General features: G+C 37.5%; 1 protein-coding gene and 1 long non-coding RNA gene across 2 annotated transcripts in view; one reads left to right on the top strand and one right to left on the bottom strand.

Moving 5' to 3' along the window:
- TSHR (thyroid stimulating hormone receptor) overlaps positions 1-20057 on the top strand; it is a 46473-nt gene that overhangs the window by 2083 nt on the left and 24333 nt on the right. The window contains exons 2-3 of the mRNA XM_023927745.2: positions 8940-9011; positions 12132-12206. Of these exons, the coding sequence (XP_023783513.2) occupies positions 8940-9011; positions 12132-12206 (147 nt within the window). The remainder of the gene's footprint in view (positions 1-8939; positions 9012-12131; positions 12207-20057) is intronic.
- LOC111929930 (uncharacterized) lies at positions 1862-9768 on the bottom strand. The gene is made up of 3 exons (XR_015288197.1): positions 9604-9768; positions 8561-8739; positions 1862-6244 (listed from the first exon to the last, which is right to left on the bottom strand). It is a non-coding gene; the product is annotated as an uncharacterized LOC111929930 (long non-coding RNA).

Here is a 20057-nt window from a genome sequence, read left to right on the forward strand (position 1 = left end):
CAAATCACAACACAAATACAAAAGGACATCACATTTTTTTACTTCAAAATGAAGTTTTCTTTCTGGATTAAGTGTGTTTGTTTTCTTTCTGTTCTCTTATTTAAATTGCTGAAGTCTGGTGGACTGTGCCAAATTCTGTAGTCCCTTGCTCTCTGCAAATGTCTTAATATTTCTTTCCCTTCATATGTTAAATGGGACTCCTAACAGTTACCTATATGTGGTTTTTGTTCAGAGTGCTTTCAGATGCTTCAGATGGATCATTTGAACATGGCAGTTAAAACAACACACAGCATTTTGTGAGAGATTGCAAAGTGTGTGCCCCTGATTCCATCATGTTTTCATCCTTTTGCCAAACAATAGGCAGTAGTTCTGAATCAAAGACAAAAGATCCCAAAATAATTGAAGTTTCTGTTAACCTTAAGAAAGAACAAATAAACACTTCTTTGAGGTGAAATACATAACTGTACATATCTGCATATTTTATGTTGAAACTCTCTACAATTTTCCCTAAACGCAGCAAGTTTGTTACTTTAGACAAAGTAATTCTGCTTCTTGGTGGTAATGTGTGAACCTCAAGATTGCCAATTTAAAAACTTTTGTGTGTGGCTATTCAGTTTTGTAGGGTTTGTAGGACTAAGAGACTGGTGAGTCTAGGAACACTTTGCCAGCTTTTGGAGATGATGAGCTCTTTTCAGTGCACAGGATCTTGGAACTCCAATTAAAGTTTTGTTCTGATTATTCAGTCAGAACTGTTCTCGTTCTCTACCCTACTTTAAGAGAACGGGGCAAGCCTTTTTTTAAGAAATGCTTTAAGAAATTCCAATAAATGTTTATTTCTAACTCTTTTAGTAGAAAAGTGACATGAACTTAAGTGAGAAAAGTGTGTTTATTTAAACTGTTATTTACCCAAATATAGTTAATGCAGGTGCTTATCCAGAATGCCTGAATGCGCAGATATTGATCTTGAAAATGTCCTTTTTTCAGTATAAGATTTTGTTCTTAGTTTACTTACACATACACTTCACCAAAACCCCACTGAACATTTTTCCAAAGATGTAATTGCATCATAATTCTTAAATTATTGTAATATGCTTCTTGGTATTATTATGATGACATATTCAGATGGTATCACTATCCCAGCATCACCTCAATGCATTTCTCAATGATTTTCATTTTATAAATTTATTTCTAGTTGCTCTTAATTATCTTTCTTTTGACAATAAAACTAATAAAGTTTCACTTTTTATTCAATGTGCATTACATCTCCTGCATTCACTTACTAAAATAACTTAATCCCCTTCCCTTCCCTTCCCTTCCCTTCCCTTCCCTTCCCTTCCCTTCCCTTCCCTTCCCTTCCCTTCCCTTCCCTTCCCTTCCCTTCCCTTCCCTTCCCTTCCCTTCCCTTCCCTTCCCTTCCCTTCCCTTCCCTTCCCTTCCCTTCCCTTCCCTTCCCTTCCCTTCCCTTCCCTTCCCTTCCCTTCCCTTCCCTTCCTGTACCCAGGTGCTATTTTCATATCAACATAATAAAATTTGATTGAAATTGAACAAGAGGATGTTGGGCAAGGACAGTGGAACCGGTATATAAATAGACACAAAACCAGTCCAGTCTTCAAGAACATGCTCTTTACATTAGATATTAAGCTACAGTTCTGCATTTGCTCCAGTATATTTCCTGTAGGTAGGATACTGCCTTTTGATTAATGCCCATATATTCTGTATATGCTGTAGGTAATATAGAATGGCTACACATTTTGGAATAATGTTTTAGTTATTAATTCATTTTGCAAAAAATATTTAGTTATTTTCATTTGTAAAAGTATTTGATTATTTCTAGAGACAAAACCAGATTTGAACGTTCTTAAAATAATTAATTATTTATTTCTACCAAACACTGTTATACTTACCAAATCCCTGAAATCATTTTATCAGTTGTCTTTCAGGTAATGATTCAAATAGTTCTATGTACACAGCTGCAACATAAAATGTTTCCTCAATACTGTATTTTACATAAAACTATACTTTCTTGTCAATTCTGATGCTTGTTATTATATTTACCTACTTATTTTTCTTAGAAAGGCATGGTGTTCCTTCTATAATCCTGCTGTTAACATACAACTATCCTGCATTTGACACACAGTAGGTCCAATACACTAGGTCAAAAAATTTGTATGTACTATTGCCTCAGTTAAAGTGAAATGTTAAAGTGAAAGGATTTGTTCATAATCCCAATGGTAAATTGAAGCACTGTTCTAAGGGTTCTTGAAGTAACTTACAAACTGTGCACTGCTTTACTGCACATACAGAGCCAACTCAAAGTGATACGATGAAGAACAGGAATGAGGGACTACAGTAACAGAGAAACTACTTAAGACCAAAATAATACCTTGCGAGCATTGAATACAATATAGTCTTTCATTCCTTTTTAGTCATTGTATCAGTAACATTCCTTGTACATTTGGAATATTTAAATTTCACATGTCATGGCACAGAAACCCATCAAGTGCTAGGAACTGTACAAGCACAAACCAAAAAGCTGTTGCCATTCCTAGTAGAAATGAACATTACTTTGGCATTTTTTAACTACACACATGGCTTGCTCAAGAGAAAACAGAAGGACTGTGAGTAGTTCTTTTGTAAATACTGTGAAGAGATTAACCTAAATGAGAATATAACACATTTTTACAGAAGACACTTGTGATAAGGCAGTAGAATTTCATTTGCTTGTTTGAGAAGATAATGAGTTTTGATCATCATAGCAGCAAAAGAATAGTTTATACCAGAGTTAAAAAACTCTTATTTTTGAAGTTGATTTCAACAGTGGTTTAACAGGCTGATTCTGTGTTACACTACACTGAATCTTGAATTGCTACTATAGTCAGTTTTCATTACTGTGTTTTCTTTTGACATAACATTTCCAGCCCATTACACTTCAGAAGCACACAACAGTCTTCTCTTGAATTGGGAAACAGAGCTTATTGATACATCTGTAAAAGGAAAGAAGAAGCCTAAATTTTACAAAAATAAATAAATAAAAACAAATCCACATGACTACTGAGGAATAATTTACAGATTTTTTTTCAAATAGCTAATATCAGTTTAGAGGGTAACTTTTCATGAATCTGCCTCATACAGTCTGTTTATATATTTGCAAAATCAAGAAATATTTGATGTTTTCCCTAACATGGGTTTACAGAACCTCAAAACAGTCTATAAAAGGTGGTTATATTTTGAAAACTGGACTGTCTCAGGAAGTGTGATTGAACCTTCCCACATGCAGTTCAGAGAGAGACTACTGTGAAATGTTAATCTTCCAAATTAAGGAATAAGGAAAATGAGATAGAGTCTCAGTTCCTCAAAAACTCCGCTTTAAACATGCTTTTGTGTTCTGCTGGACTCAGCCCTTACATATCCTTATGTTCACAGACTACACATTAAAAAGTCTCAAAAAAATTAACAATATATATTGTGAAGCTGCTAATATCATAGCAGCTTTTTAACCACACTTAGGTGGTTACTGTGTGGTAGTCGAAATTTAGAGAGTAGAAAAAGTAGCTTGTTTTACTCAAAAATGAGAAGTGAGCCATCTGCAAAAGGCTATTTCATGTCAGCAGCTTCAATTCCATTCAAGGTTGTGCATTCCAACAGTGCCCTGATACCTTACCCAAGTCAATGGGAAACGACACTCAGGATTTTGCAAAGGGCAATGCTATCGACTCAAGCTGAAGCAATGAAAGCAGCTACAGTAAACATTACCATTTAAACCTAAATGTAGGCAATGAGCTGCTGACACATACTAAAAGAAGATTACTTCTCTCTCGAACTCCAGCCAGTGAATGTGATCAGTCTGGATCTAAAGGCATTTTAAATGTCACTCTTTACAAAGAAAGGTTGAATCACACAACATGAAAAGTTTGAGCTATTTTTTTCTCACAAATAAGTAGATACATAAATATAGAGGCTGGAGAGCCCATAAAGGTAATTAAAATGAAACCTAATAATATAATTTAGCATAGAATCATACAATAGTTTGGGTTGGAATGTACCTTTGAAGATCATTTAGTCCACCTGCCTCTTCAAGGAGAAGGAACATCTTCAACTAGATCAGGCTGGTCAGAGTACCATCCAGCCTGACCTTGAATGCTTCCAGAGGTGATTTGTCTACCACCTTTGTGAGCAATCTGTGCCTGTGTTTCACCACAGTCATTGTAAAAGTGTCTTCTTTGCATCTAGTCTGAATTGAATTAGTTTAAAATCATAATGCCCTGCTTTATTGCAACAGGCACTACAAAAAAGTGTTTCCCTAACTTTGTTAGAAACCCTCTTTAAGTACTGGAAGGCTGCAATAAAATGTCTCTGGAGTCTGCTCTTCTGCAGGCTGAAAAAGCCCAGCTTTCTCAACTTTTCCTCATAGAGAGGGGTCCCAGCTCTCTGATTATCTTCATGGCCCTCCTCTGAGCCCACACCAGCAGGTCCTCATCTTTCCTTAGTACTTACTACTCTGGAGCTGGATGCAGTACTCCAGGTGGGGTCTCACTAGAGCAGAGGGGCAGAATCCCCTCCCTCACCCTGCTGGCCACACTGTTTTGCATGCAGCCCAGCATACGACTGGCTATCCAGGCTCCAAGTGCACGCTGCTGGCTCCTGCCCAGCCTCTCACACGCCAGCACTCCAAGTCCTTCTCAGCAGGGCTGCTCCAATCTGTTCATCCCCAGCCTGTGATGATACCAGGGGTTGCCCTGACGCAGATGCAGCACCTTGCACTTGGTCTTGAACTAAACAAGATTTCCATGGGTCTATTTCTTGAGCTTGTCCAGGTCTTTCTGGATGACATTCCATCCTTCAGGTGTATCTTAAGCTTAAGGTGTAAGCTTAGTGTCATCAACCAAGTTGCTGAAGGCTCACTTTACCCAACTGTTTATCTAATTGATGAAGATATTATTCTCTGCTGGGCACAAGACTTGTGTATTTGCCCACTACTTGGCACAAAACTTTTCACTACTCTCCATCTTTACACTAAGCCATTGACCACAACACTCTGAATGTGATCATTCGGCCAATTTCTTATCTAACATTCCACTAATCAAATCCATCTCTCTTCAATTTAGAGAGAAGGATGTTGTGGGGCACTGTGTCGAACACTTTACAAAAGTACAGATAAATGACATGTGTAGCCCTTCCCTTGTCCCCTGATGTAAGCACTCCAGCAGCAGAAGGCCACTGGGTTGGTCAGACAGGACTTGCTCCTGGTGAAGCTGTGCTGGCCAGCCCAAATCACCTCCCTGTTTTCCATGTGCATTAGTGTAGCTTCTGGGAGAATTTTCCCAAGAACAGAGATGAGATTGAAGCTCAATAGTTCCCACAGTTTTCCTTTCTACCCTTTTAATAGATGGGTACAATGCCAGTCACCTGGGACTTCACCTGATTGCCATATTAAAATACTATATCCTCATATATTTTCTTTTATTGTGATCATAGACATCCCTATTTCATTATTTTTGAACTAAATTTTGATTCTGACCTAAAACGTGTACTGTTTCTTTTTTTACCCTGAAGTTTAGACTTTTATGATTGCCTGCAATAAAATGTACTCTACAATAGAGAAGAGCTGTGTTTCTGAAATATTGAACTAAAAGCCTATAAATTGCTGCAAAGAAAGTTCAAACAGGACCATGAAATTTCAGAAAAGAGCAATCTGAAGAGGCTCACTTCCTACAGGGAAAGAGAGTAAGAATAGGCTGTAATTGCTAGGTACTATTGTGTTTAATCAGAGAACCACTAAGTGCCTATAATTGCTGCCAGCTGCTCAGTAGAGGTCAAAAAGTCAAACTGAATGTTAGGAATTATTAAGGTAGAAATATAGATGAAAATAAAGGAATTTTTTTTTTGCCTCTGATCATGAACATAACACCTGCAAAAGGACATTCAAATGCATAAATTACTTGCACACAAAAAATAACTACATAGCAGCCACTAGCCTGTGTTTCCTCAGATCCTTCTTTTTGCCTCACTAGAAGACATGTGTGATGCTTTTATTTTTTCAGACACAACCTTCCTTGATCACTGTGATATTTCAAAGTTGACAGGGTAGCTTCAGAATGGTTTCAGCCAGTTCCCTCATTGCTCTTAGTGCGACACGTCTGGTCCCACAGATTGCTGTACATCCAGTACACTTCAGAGTTTCTTTGGTCCATCCTCCGCTCCACATAGTGCTTCATTTCCTCAGGCTGTGCTGCCAGGCAAAGGACTTAAGAGGCGTGGGAACAAATTTTTAAAAAAACAAAAAAATTGCAGAAAAATGGCCTGATTTTGGCTGGAATAGAGTTAATTTTCTTCATAGTACCAACTATGCTGCTATTGATTGGATTTGATTTGGATTTGTGCTGGAAAAAGAATTGGCAATTCAAGTATGTGTTAGTTAATGTTGGGCAATGCTTAGAGAGCTACAGCCTTTTCTGCTTCTCATACCACCCCACCAGGCTGGAGGTGCACAAGGAGCCTGGAGGGGACACAACAAGCTGGCATTTTGCTTTGTTGAACCTCATACAGTTGCCTTGGCCCATGACTCCAGCCTGTACAGGACCCTCTACAGAGCCTTCCTACCCTCCAGCAGATCAACATTCCTGCCTATCTTGGTGTCATCTGAAAACTGAATGAGGATAGGATCATTCCTTTGCATAAAGTCTTTTTTTACCCAAATCCAATCAGAAGCACAAACCGAGCAAGGATAAGCTCCAGCACTGTGGATTGGTATTTTCTGTTCACTATAAATTAGCAAGTAACCAACCTAAATTCTCGCCTGTCCGTCTGGCAGTGTCCGGATGTACCTCAGTTTGTAGGAAGAGGATACATTAGCAGTAAGAGCTTGCTTTCCATAACTACTTGTTCCAAACACTGACCTGTACAATTTCATTTTGAAATAATCTAGTATTCCTTTAATTTCTTAGGGCTGGGCCAGTTTTGAGGGATACTTTATGCGTTTCAGTTGGACTGCTGGATGTAGAAAAGCACCTATGTAGTCTCACATATTCAGAAGTGATTCCCTACGTTCAGAGCTCCTTTGCTGTGTGAATCTTTCTCTCGTTCCACTTTCCTCATTCCAATTACCATATGGGTAATACTAGCATTGGACAGCAGGTGGTAATCATCTTCTGGTAAACTAAGCACTATTTTCACTACATGAAATGCCTTTTTATAGCTATTTTTGCACCATTGAAAAACTACAATGCATTCATTTCAGAATAATTTAAAAAGTATATTTTTGTTTTTGTTGGATTTAATTTGATATGAAAATCTAGAAACTAATGTGTCATTAGCTGTTTATGTAGCCATTACTTTGTTGTCATGTTTATTTCTCCTATGCAAAAGCTAGAAGGTCATTGCTTGTTATAATTTTCTCAGAAAAATTAAATTAGGATGTAAAATTTTTTACTTTGTTTCAAATTGACAAACTCTGTTTCATATTGATACATGGTGAATTTTTCTCCCTGTATTGGTGGAGAATCGTTTATTAAAATACATAAAGCTTTTGTTGGTATGACTCGAATTATAAATAATATAGTTTCAATCTGAAAATTTTTGGGTGGTGTGTATTTACTTATTGTGTTTTGCAGATGTGCACTTAAAAATTCTTTTTAAATTAAGAGGCAACTACATAATTCCCTAATATATCTTACTGAAGTAATATCACTGGTACTGCTGTGGATGTTAAAATAACATCTATGTGAACATAACCTCTGGACCGACTGACATTCCTGTGGTTGGGAGCTTGTCTGGAGCCAGGTGTATTGGGGTCAACCCACTGCTGGAAAAGTCTTTACTCATTCTGGTAACAAGAATATGGAGTAGACAAGGTAGACTGGGGAAGCAGATTCTTCCCGTGGAATTATGGGAATGTACATTCTCTTAATTTATACTTTAATTCAAGACAAAACCTTTAAGAATTTCTGCATATGTTGTTATTATTAAACTCTATTTCTACAGTTTTATTTCTTGTATGCAAGTTCCAGAAGCTTGATAAATCTCAAGATGATAATATATTTGGCTATGTAAATCAAATATAATTATAGTAATCAGATACTTGGCATTATGAAATAAAACAGAATAAAGAAATTATCCTAATTTGTTTATTTCTTTCTTTAACTGCTGTTAAATAGCAACTAGGGGAAAGGTTTATAATTTGTTCCTGATTATTCTTCAAACTATTCATTGCCTAGATATTCTGTAAGAGTATTCCCAAACTGTATTGGAAAACCAAAGATTAACAACAGGTTATAACTGTAAGTTTAACAGCTATCATAGGCTGATTTTCAAAAGCATTTCCTCCTTTCTTATTTAGAGGAATGAGTCTGCTGGAGATTCATTCTGTCAAGAGCTTGGCTGTGGATAAGTATCTCCCTTAAATATTGCGGGTTTTTCTGAACTCTCCGGCAGGTGGGTAAGGTACATGCCACCCCTGCATCAGATGCTTGGGGAGAAAGAATATAGTATTTATTACAAAAAAAGATGGAGGATTCTGTGGAGGTAAAATGCAATTGCTCTAATTCAATTTTGGCTGACATACCTGAGTTTCTTGCTCAGAATGAGGGATTGGATATTTTTGTGGGCCTGAAATGATTAGAATTCTCTTAATACTTCATTAACTTCAGTAGGCACATATATTTTGCTGGTCATGCTCTGGAGTTTTGGAAGGTCCATCATCACCACTGACTGCTGAGCTCTTGGGAGGGATGATGCAGAAAGCTGCAATTTAGATTGATGGGCACATCAAACAAAACAAGCAACATAATGAAACAGGAATAGAAATGAGGCAAAGATGGCAACACAGAGAAAAGGCAAGATAAGAATAAAAATATTGGAGCAGAGCTGAAGCTGTGTAGGACTTTTCAATGTTAAATTGTACTTATCAAAGGATATTAACTGCCAGACTTTTGTTTCTCTAGGAGGTTTTTGGAGACTCATCTAAGAAAAATTCCAAGTGACGCTTTTTCCAATCTCCCCAACATCTCTAGGATGTAAGTTCTGTTTGGTTTCTTATGCTATTCTTTTAAATTTTTGTTAAAAATTACTCTCCTTCTCCCAAATTCTGTCTTTGTGTATAAAAACCTATGAAAATATTCATGTACCTTTGCTATCTCACCACTTATATTTTAGAACTGAAGGTATAATTCTATTATTTATAACCTGAACCAGTTGTAGGAAGGCATTCTGTACATTTGTGAACAAGACCATTCCTCCTTTATTGAAGTTAAAGTGATAAATAAAGCTATAAAACTTTTTTTTTTTTTTTTTTTTTTTTTTTTTTTTTTTTTTTTAGTTTGCAAATTACAGGAAATCATTACACTCATAACAAATCAACATATTCAATTGCTAGTCCTGGCTAAAAACTTGTTCCCAGCTGCTAGCATGATTTGTAACACACCTCTTTGGAAACCAGGGGCATTTCTAGACCAGATCTGGACTTTCACCAAAACATTAATATTTGTATGACGTGACAGAGACTTCCATTGTGTCATTTCCTTTGTGTGCACCGATGCAGTCCACAAACCAGCTGTGCTTACATTTCTCCCGCTGAAGGACAACTGTCCCTATGTTAAGGAAGCTTACCTGCCCGACCATCCCAGAGCCACTCTGAGTCACGTTCACACCATTACCAGCTCCACCCCACATTTCCCATATCAAAATTTCAGATGTCCAGATCATTTAATCTTGATTCAATAACTAAATAACAAAATAGCCTGAGTTTGGTGCCTCCAAGAAGGGACCCCAAACAAAGGAATCCCTGGGGTTTTACGCTATCACCATTTAAGTGCCCCAACATCAGTGATCATTGGCTCCTGCTGTGTCTCTGAGCTTGCCCTCACCTGGCTGCCCACAGACCCCTTTGCAAAGGGTCAGCAGCTCATGGCCCCTTGCCTCGGGCTCTCGCTGCTCAGAGCTCAGCCTGCAGCTCACACTGCAGCTGCAAGCCCAGCTACCTGCCCTGAATGGATTCCTCAACAGCTGCCCTTGCACTATACTGCTCATTGATGTCAGCAGTCTTGACAAAAAGTTGTCCCGCATTCATCTGTTCTTCGTCACTGGCCCATAATCTGTGATCCTGTGTGTGTCTGATGCAGTGAATTCCTCTGCCACCTCACAGTTCACTCCCCAGAATCAGAGCCCTGTAATTTAGAAGGGACCTCAGGAGAGCTCTAGTCCACAATCTGCTCATACGATCTAACCAGAATGGACAGGGCTCTAACTCGGGCTGGTGCTCAGCTGTATCTGTGGCTACTGTTAACAAAATAAACCACCTCATTCAGAAACAGGCCCTTTTTTTCTTGTTCAGCTTTTTATTACTAACGTAGCAATAGGAATTCTTATTCTTGTCTTTGATGTTCCTTGCAAGTCTCAATTGTATATGAGCTTTGACTGACTAGCTGAGGATTACCATTTAAGAATTCATGAAGAACTTAGAGGAAACATGGTCTGCCTATTATATTTTATAGTTTCATCCAGATATACTGAAATACTTTCTAAAATCCTTATTGTTCATGGATATCTGCAGCTTCATTTACCATCTCAGTTTAATCAGATAGATGGTGTATTGTTTGGGGTTTTTTTGGAGAGGAAGGAATATCTCTCACTTGATGTATAGTATCATATATAAAAAGGATAAACTTAGTTTAGAACAGAGTTTGATTTGAGTGTCAGCCCTTCTTTGGCTCCAAAAGCTCAAAATGACAGTTGAAATCTGAATAGTGTCAGTGCTCATCTGGATATTTCTTATAGCATTACTACTACCACAAAACATGAACTTCCACTTCTTGATATAAACCTCAGGTTGAGGAATCAGTACCTGTGTTTTAACTACAACTTTTGTGTGTATGTCTTGGCCTCTAATGTACCACATGCCTCATTTGCCTCTCCCAGCCCATAATTTTCGTGCAATGAAAATTACCAGATCGTTCCTGGTTTTGCAAATTCATCTAGAAAATGTTCTGAAGTGTCAACAGGGGAATATACACTGTATTTACTGTTCAAAATACAGCAGTTCATTTTGCTATATGGTGCCTACTAAATGATTTACACAAATAAACATGGAGGTTTTTATCTGTAGTGAATAGAAAATTTAGTTGTCCTCTTTATGAACCTTGTTTAAACAAAAATTTCAGAGCTATAATTTCTCTTAAATGAATGCATGTCTATGTACTCTTGATAAACAGAAGAGATATTTCCCCCCTGTGCTGCTTTTCCACATGAATGAAAAAAAAAAAAATTAATTACATGCTTAATTGCAAAGCTAATTCCTGTCAGAAAGGCATCACTGAATAAAAAAAGTTTTATAGGAAATTCAAATGCAAGAGAAATGTTAGTAATGCAAATACACTGAATCTTAGTAAAAGGGCTTCACCTGGTGTTTTCTGCTGACTTAAGGCTGTATTGAACATTTAGTATTTTTAAGGTCAAGGATAAGGAACATTTATTCTGGGTTTAGGATGGTGCTTTGGGGTCATACTTCTGAGTAGCTCACTAACACCCATTCTGTAGCTCCTCAAAGTGTTTTCTCCATAGCTTCTCCACACAAAGGAGCATCCCACAGTACTCTCTGCCAGCAGCCCCATACGATTCCCCTGTGCACACTCCTGTGCAAGACAGTGCCTTTCCCACCCTGTGCACACTGCTGTCCCACAGCCAGTGCCACCACACAGCTCCCCACACCTCACTCAGATCTGCACCTCTTGTGCTCCCCAGTGCCAGCTGATCCAGCACAGCCTCATCTCAGTTTCCACTGCCTCTCCTGCTCCTGGCTGTCCTCTCCTGAAATTCCCCACAGGTCACCAAGCTGCTCTCCGTCAGCAGCAGAGGACAACAGGGGCAGCTGGTGGCCAGCAATACAGGGGATGCTGAGGTTGGAAAAAAGTAAAGAAAGGTGGAGAGAGGGAGAAGAAAAAGAAAGAAGGCCTGGGAGAGGGCCTTGTGGCTGCTGCCGTGTTGATCTGATTTAAATCTTGCGCTCCCAGGCTCTTTCTGCATGTCATCATAGCTGGATGAGAAAAATAATGAAATGACAAATGAAGGGGCATGACAGGGACTAGCTGTGGCTTCCCAGTGTTTGAGACCTCTTTATTTTTCTGTTTGCTGGTGTTTAGTTACATCTCTATAGATGAAACACTTCAGAGTCTGGAGGCCCATTCCTTCAACGGTTTAAGCAAAGTCACTCACATGTAAGTATGTTAATTAAATAAATGAATACAGTGATGAGATAAATTTGGAATGTGTGGAAACAACATACATAATGATGTTTATCATTCCTGTCTCTTATGTAGCTAAATATTCCTTTTCTCATTTTGTTCTCCATAATGTGGAGTGAGTTAGTCTCTTTTTTGAGCTTATTTTATTGTGCTTGTTTTCCATACATCTTTTTGGTTCCCTTGCTCTTCTGTATCTTCCCATAGAAATGCAGGTAAATGTAGTGAAAAACTAGTGGGACTGCATCATGAGCTTGATGTCAAGTTGAAATAAAATGGCAGCTATTAATGTCAATTTACTGCATGTAAGTGTAAAACAGTAATATAAACATCATAAATAAAATCAGAAGGACCAAAGCACAGAGCAAAATGGCACTAGCTGCAGACATGAAGAGTAAGTGACCATTCTGAAAGCACACTAGTAAAATGAAGAGTGTTTATATGGTTATTAAATGGAACAAGAATATTATGGAAAAAGGCTTCTGGGAACTGCTTCTATACATTTTTGTTCTCATGTTCTGACTAATCCATACCAAGTGACACTCCAAGAGCACTTCCAGAACTGGTAGGATGCATCCAGAGAATTCTTGTCATCCATCAGGACCCTGTCAAAATGAGAATGTAATGTATTGAATAGAGAGCTCCATAGAATCCATCCTGTATTTGGTACTCTTCCATGTTTCCATTACTGATCCAAAGGAGGGATTGAAAAGTGTGCCACTGTTGTAGAGCTCAGCTGAATTACAGTTTGGCATATTTCAGAGATTTTTGTTTGCAGTTGTTCCATGGGAGAGCACTGTTGGTCACCATGGATCCAGAAAACATTGCCAGAGAGAAAAATCTTTTGTGTCCAGAAAGAAAACATGCCAGAGGAAGATTTATTTTTTAAGGTTGTAGCAGGAGGTGAAAGCTACCACCCATTTTCACACTTATGTTTGAAAAAGTAAAATAATGTTAAAGTAGATTAGATGAGGCTCATGACAGCCTCTAGGAAATGCATTCCTATGGCTGGTATAAACACTAGGATTGTTCTCCTGGAGATATTGTCTCTACCACTGCAGGCCTTTAAGGCTGTATGATCATCAATTCCATAGATCTAGTTAATCTTCATTCAGAGAAAGAGATTGAATTAGATCATGATTTAACACTGCTGTATTTTCTATGTTTTTCTTTCCTTTTACTTTACACAGTATGAATCAGAAAGACTAACAAAGTTACAGGAGAAAAATATAATTATTTTAAATGAAAATAAAGAGAGAAATTAATGCTGGAAAGTGTAGGTGACTCCTCTAAGAGAACAAGAACCTGACTGGCATATCTAGAAGCAGAGTGCAGGATCCTGAGATCTACTTCAGGACAACAACATGCTCCAGTAGTATTTCTGAGTTTCTCAGCAAGGCTTCAGTGTGATCTCAGTACTTACCTTTGGTTATAATACCATTCCCTATTCTGCACATGTTTTTTCCCAAGCCTGTCATGTCCACATTCTCTCTTCCTTAGTTGTCAAGTCTTTAAAATTTCTTAACACAAATGAACATTTAATGAAATATTTACTGGCAGCACATTTTATCAGCAATGAATAAAGCATCTGTCACTATGCACTACAAATTCCTCATATGGTACTTCTTTTGTGGTTCACCTTATTAGAAATTAAGGATAAAAAGCTCCAGAAGTCTCCAAAATCAGTGCATTTTGCACTGCACCACCCACTGCAGCCCCCAGGCCTGGATGTGTTGTCCATGGCTGGGAAGCTGCAAGTCTCTGCAGGTGTAGCAGAGTTCACAGGCACCTGATCTCATGTCACCTCTGGCACAGGCTCTGGGGAGGGCATGGAGAGAATGTTTCCTGCTCCACTCTACAGGGGTATGGTAATGTGGGACCCCTTAAACTTCTTGCAAAGCACTGCAAAAAGAGAAACTGTACACAGACATACAGGATATATTTTGGGGGTTTTTTTCTGCACAAAAGTCAAAATTACTACTCAGGACAAGAAATCAGAACCCTGCTCACAAAAGTTATAGGAAAACCCCGAGCTTTTACAGATAGCCCACAAAGAAGGGCCACCTTCACACACTCAGAAGTGCTTACCAGGTTTATAAAATGTTTGGAAGTAAGGCACGTGTATGATTTAGTCAGGGAATATCCAGGCATCTGGCAAGTTAGACAGTTGCATATAAGCTGTGAAAGAAAGCAGTTTATAGACTTGATCATTTTTATGATTTTGTTTTAACTATATCTGTGATAACTATTATCACTGTTGAGTTTGATTTACTTTCCAAACAAGTGGATTATACAGGGATATTTGTATCTTGTGCTATGCATTAATTTAATGCTCTCTATTTACATAGTTTTTTTTAAGTATTATTGCTAAAATAATACTAGGTTAAGATTATCACAAAATATTTTAAAGGAGGTTGAGATTACTGTAACAGTTTTGAAAAGTCATTTCACAGTTTTATTTTTACAGCTTGTTTTTCTTTTAATTTTCATGAAGTGCAGCTTTATGTAAATAATCTTTTTACCCTAACTGAAACTTATACACACAGTTTCATTCTCAAAACATTTGTTTTTAGACATAAGAACTTCTTAAGAGAAAATGCAGTGTTTGTGGAAGGGAGGAACTAATGCTTTGCTTTAAGCCAAGTGTTATGTGAATAGGCATCCTGTGTTCATCATGATCTGTCTGCCAAGCTTGTTAGTGCACTTCAGCCTTGATCTTCAGCAGCTCATTTTCTCAGTCCTTATTTGGTTCCTGTGCCTCTGTCCTGACTTTCTGTTCCTTTCTGTTCCTCAGCTCTTTAAGAATAGGTCATATTTTTATGCATCCATGCCTTGCAAGTACAGAGCAACTTTTGCAAACTAAGGATACTGATCACCTGCTCTATTTTAATGAGTCACATCTAATTTTTCTGGTAATTAATGGCAACATTTCCACTCTATGAAGATGTAAATAAGGAACAAACTTTTGCTGTTTTTTTTTTTTTCTCCCCAGTTCTGTTAAATTGGTCTCCCAATAGTTTCTTGTTTCCTCTTTTTGTATTAACCTTTTTTAAGTATGTCTGTTTACAAATTCAGAACTGGTTGTCTCATACAATTACATAAGTATGTATTTTTTGTAAATTTAATTGTGAAAGGGTCTGATTAGCAGTCAGTGTCTCTGTGTAGTTGCCTTACTAGTAGGGCTGAAGCTTGGTAACATCACACTAAATAAAAACCTGTTGTAATTAGGTCTCTCTTTCTCAGGGAAACATTCCTGCAAACAGAACCTCAGAAAAATTCATTGTTTCTTTTTCTTCTTTCTCTGTGTCTTGGCTCACCTCCCCTGGTCTCTCCCTACTCTCTTCTAACTTGTAAAGCATTCTCCTCTTACACAACCACATAAAAAGCCCTCTCAGCGTTTGGGAACAAGGCCAAAGGTTATGGTTCAAGTGGCTTCTCCTCATGTATGTGATGTCATTTGAAGAGCTGGTGGGAGAGCACTCCAGCTCTGCAGGGTGATGGAGCCAAGGGCCAGGGCAGCCAAACCATCCTCTGGGCCAGGGCTTCACTTCTCTTGGACAGCTTGTGGTGCCAGGCCATGGGATACAGCGCTGCAGGAAGAAAAGACAAGCAACTGGAGAGGAAGACTGAAGAGATTTGTGGAGGAATGCTGTGTACCTGAAGTGAATTTCAGAGCTGGGATAAGTGCTGTGCAAAAAAAATCTTGTTAAGGTCTGCAGTCTGGCGGTAGGGAGTAGGTTGTTAGGAGCCTGAGCTGATTTTCTGGTGCCAGGGGTGCAAAGGCTTAAACAGGTGCACGCAGATAAAATAACATGGAGGGTTTGGCTGCAGGGGGAGAATAAAACATGGAAGTAGATGTACAAGGGAGAGAAGCTAAGGTAGCTACAGACAAACTAAGTCCCAGAAGGTAGAAAGGTTATTACAAGAGAATGAAAAAAAAAGTTTATTTAAAACATTTTACAGTTGCTGACCTGGATATTCTTAGTCTTTGTAAGTATCTCATCATAATGTGGCTATATTGGTACTCTAAAGCCAGATTTGTAATTTCTGAATTCTGGGCTTAAACAGACTCAAGAATGTATCAATATTGCAAGGCAGGTATGAAAAACATGTCTGGGAAATGAAATTGAGATTCCAGTTAAATATGTAAATATTTGTGCTTCTTTTAATGTTACTAAATTCAGATAGGATTCTAAATAGCATCTTAACCTTTCTGAAAAGTTAGCTGGAGAACATATGTCTCAATTAATTAATAAGACTAATATTTGAATAGTTCTTACTATTAGTTTCATTTTTAGATTCACTTGGATTTGAAAGTAGTTATAACTTTGCAACTAAATATAAGTTCATAGTTATTTTTAAGTCTTGACACATATCTTTATAACATCAAGTGACTTTCTCTGCACATCCATTCTGGATGTGATAAAATTTTTCTGTATTTTCATTGAAAAGGAAAAGTGAATTGCCGTTCTTGGACAGTGAGGTAGGTGGTGATTTGATTGTGAACCTAGCACATTTTTAATTCCTAGTCTGAGTGCCAGAACTAAAATTTCAAACAGTTTCTGTACTTCCAAGAATAGAGTAGAGTTTGTAAAGCAACTCTGAATACTTTTGTAAATACTCCACGAATAATTATCTTAGCTTGTGGGTAAGTAGCGGCATCCTTTTTTTTTTTTTTTTTTAAATGAATGAGCATCTCTAAGTAATTTTAGTTAGGACTGCAAAGTGAAATGTTTGTTCAGTACACCTTTTGCATTTTTGCATCAATGGTTAACAAAAATGCCTACTAACTGTCTCAGGTTTTCTTGTATCTTAAAAACGCTTAATGCCCAGAAGGACTCAGGATTGTAACACTGCTGTATGCCATGATCCTTCTCTTTGTAGAGTGTGTCAAAGTTGCATTTCCAAAGTAATGTAGAATCAGCTCTCATAGATGGTTAGATATCTGGGAACTAACTTACTAGGCATTTTAAGTATAATCTTTGGCATTATCTGTATTTTAGGCAGCTTAAACTACTGGTAGTTTTCTGACAGCTGCTTTTCAAAGAACTGTAATTTTTAAGTTCACAAGTTTCAGTATTATCAACTCACTAACTCACAGAAGATAAAAGTTCAAACACTAATTAATGAATTTACTGATAATCAACTTGCTCTTCTATCTTTATGGACCTTTTGGGATTAATATTTACACTATAGCAGTCTTTTGATTGCAGTTTGAAAATTAGGATCATATAACATTTATGCATCTTTGAGTATATTACTCATGACTGATTACTGTAAAAGAAATTGTGAAATGCAGTTTGTCCTGTTAATTGATGAGATCAGAACTATTCAAATATCTTTTCTCCTTACAGGCTTAACTTCATAGGCTCCAATATCAACGGAACAATAGATATCCTTCAAATCTGTAATTTTAGGGAGGAATTCCTTCCAGTACTCTAAGACTAAGGATGTTTGAGTATTTAAAACAAGGGCAGCAGCACAGTCCATGAACGGAAATGAATTTGAAGATCTGTGGGGAGGAAAGGATTAGAAAAGAGAAGAAGAGAGAAAAATGAATTGGATTAGAATTGTTTTAATTCAGAGACCAATTTTGCATCTGGGAGATGTTAGAAAACAGCGTCAGAGAATTCATGCGTTTTTGTTTGCTGTTTGTTGTTAGTTTTTGGTTTTGGTTGTTTTTTGTCTACTAAAGAAGTGAAATTTTCTCACAAGATAACAAAAAATTTTGAAAGATGAAAAACATTCTTCTTATAGGCTTGGGGCCTCTTTATAAGCAGGAAAAGAAGATAAGAAGTGAGGAGATTGTAAAACACAGCCTGGTGAAGGTTTGCAGATGCTCCAGCCCCCCTTTGATATGTAAGGCAGACTCAGGCCTCATTGTGTTTTGCTCCTGCTAATATATGAGCCTAGCAGTCTATGTGTCTCTACTTGTCTTAATTCTCCAGCCAGAAAGATGATGGAATAAATCTACTCTTTGCACTTCAGCTTTGTGTCATGGTCATTTTGGTGTTACCTACATTTATCCACGGCACACAGGATCTTTCTCTTTTTGACCTAGATAAAATGAGAGACCACATATTCAGACCAGTCAAATGCAGGAGGCATATTTGACTGGACTAGAATCAGGAAAAATTGAATTCCTATCCTCAATTTTTCTTAAGCGTAGCAGTCACTTTTGTCAAATCACCTTTTATTTTTATACTTCTCTCATCTGTTTTGACTAGACACTTCTAAGCCTAGCTGTCTGCTTCACAATGGCCCTTTTCTTCCTTTTGGGCTTTAAGATACCTCTGTAATACAAAGTGTAGTATGAAATACAAGTATAAATACAGTATATATTAAAGCATACGTCTTTTTTAATCCCAACATTACCAGTTCAAGAAAATTGAACAGCAGGGATATAAACCTTTTCCCAATGTTTAGTTGAATCATATTGATTCCCTCACTCACATTATTTAAGATTTTCTCTCATTACTGTACAATCTCATCTGGCTGTTTAAAATATTTTATTCCCAAATTAATTAGTTTTTCATTTGCCTTTTTTAATCAGCAAATGTCCTCTCATGGCCCAATTACTTAATAAATCAAAATTGTATATTACATTATTTTGTTCTTTTAATTTTAGTACCATCTGCTGATTTTGAATTCTTATTTCCAGTACCCTCATCCAAATAATTTATGCAGAATGCTATGAATAGCAACAAAACAAAACCTGATGATTCTTTGATACTCCAATGCACTATCCATTTCCAGGCTAAAGGCTCAACTGAAGACTCTCTCCCTGGATTATTCCCTCGGTTCAGAGAGGAGTATCAGGGCAGGAAGCTCACAAGTCCAACATTTTGAAAACAGTCAGTGATGGAAAAAACATGTCAGTTAATGTTTATAAAGCAAATTCCACTGTTAGGAATGTGATAGCTACATAACTAATAAAATAATTGGAGAGAAGCAAGAAACTGACACTGAGAGGATTTCTTTTAAATACAGGAATACAACTACAGTTCAAAGTAGCTAACAGATGCGAAGAATAGTTAAATGCAGCACTACAGTAGCAGTACTAAAGCAATTTATTACATCAGTTTAACATGCAAGTAAAAGGTAAATCCTCATTTCCCTGCAGTGTTTCAGCAAACAGAGTGAAAACTGATGACTTCAAAGGTGAAGCAGAACTGTTTTGTCAGTACAATATATGGAGAGGTTGAAGTCTTTGTAACAGTGTCTACATAGTGATTTATCTACTAACTTCTGTGTCTTTTCCCACTTCCATTTCTTAGACAACTTATCTGGGTTGATTTTATTGAAACAATCTATTAAAACAATTCTAGAGGCAGAGGTAGTCATAAATCCCAGTTTTCTGATTCTTATATAAGTTACTTGGCACAGTAAGGCTATGGTAAGTGAAATACTACTGGTTTCTGCCCATTAAGTCTCTGTCCAGTAGCAGCATTTTGACTGACTTAGGCCTGGAACATTCCCATGTAACCTGCACCACCATGCCATCAAAAACTGTCATCTTTATCAAATTTCTCTGTATAAGAAGCTAGAAGTGTTTTCTTCAGACCCATTGCTCCACTGCTAGCATCAGGAGGAAGCCTGGCACCCTACTTTCTATATAGTCTCTATTTTAAGAAAGGCTGAGAGCTGTTTCAGCAGTGTTATGAGACCAGTGTCCAGAGCTGATTTAAGGTAAAGAAATAGAAGCAAACATGCAAAACCATCCATATCCTTCTGGAAACAGTAAAGAGTCCAAAAAATTAAAATTGCACGTGATGGGGAGTGCTTTTTTAATAAAGTATGAAAATTGGTAGGTCTGCTAAATCTACC

The sequence above is a fragment of the Cyanistes caeruleus genome, chromosome 6 (assembly GCF_971803275.1).
Source record: "Cyanistes caeruleus chromosome 6, bCyaCae1.hap1.1, whole genome shotgun sequence".
NCBI classification, from domain to species: Eukaryota; Metazoa; Chordata; class Aves; order Passeriformes; family Paridae; genus Cyanistes; species Cyanistes caeruleus.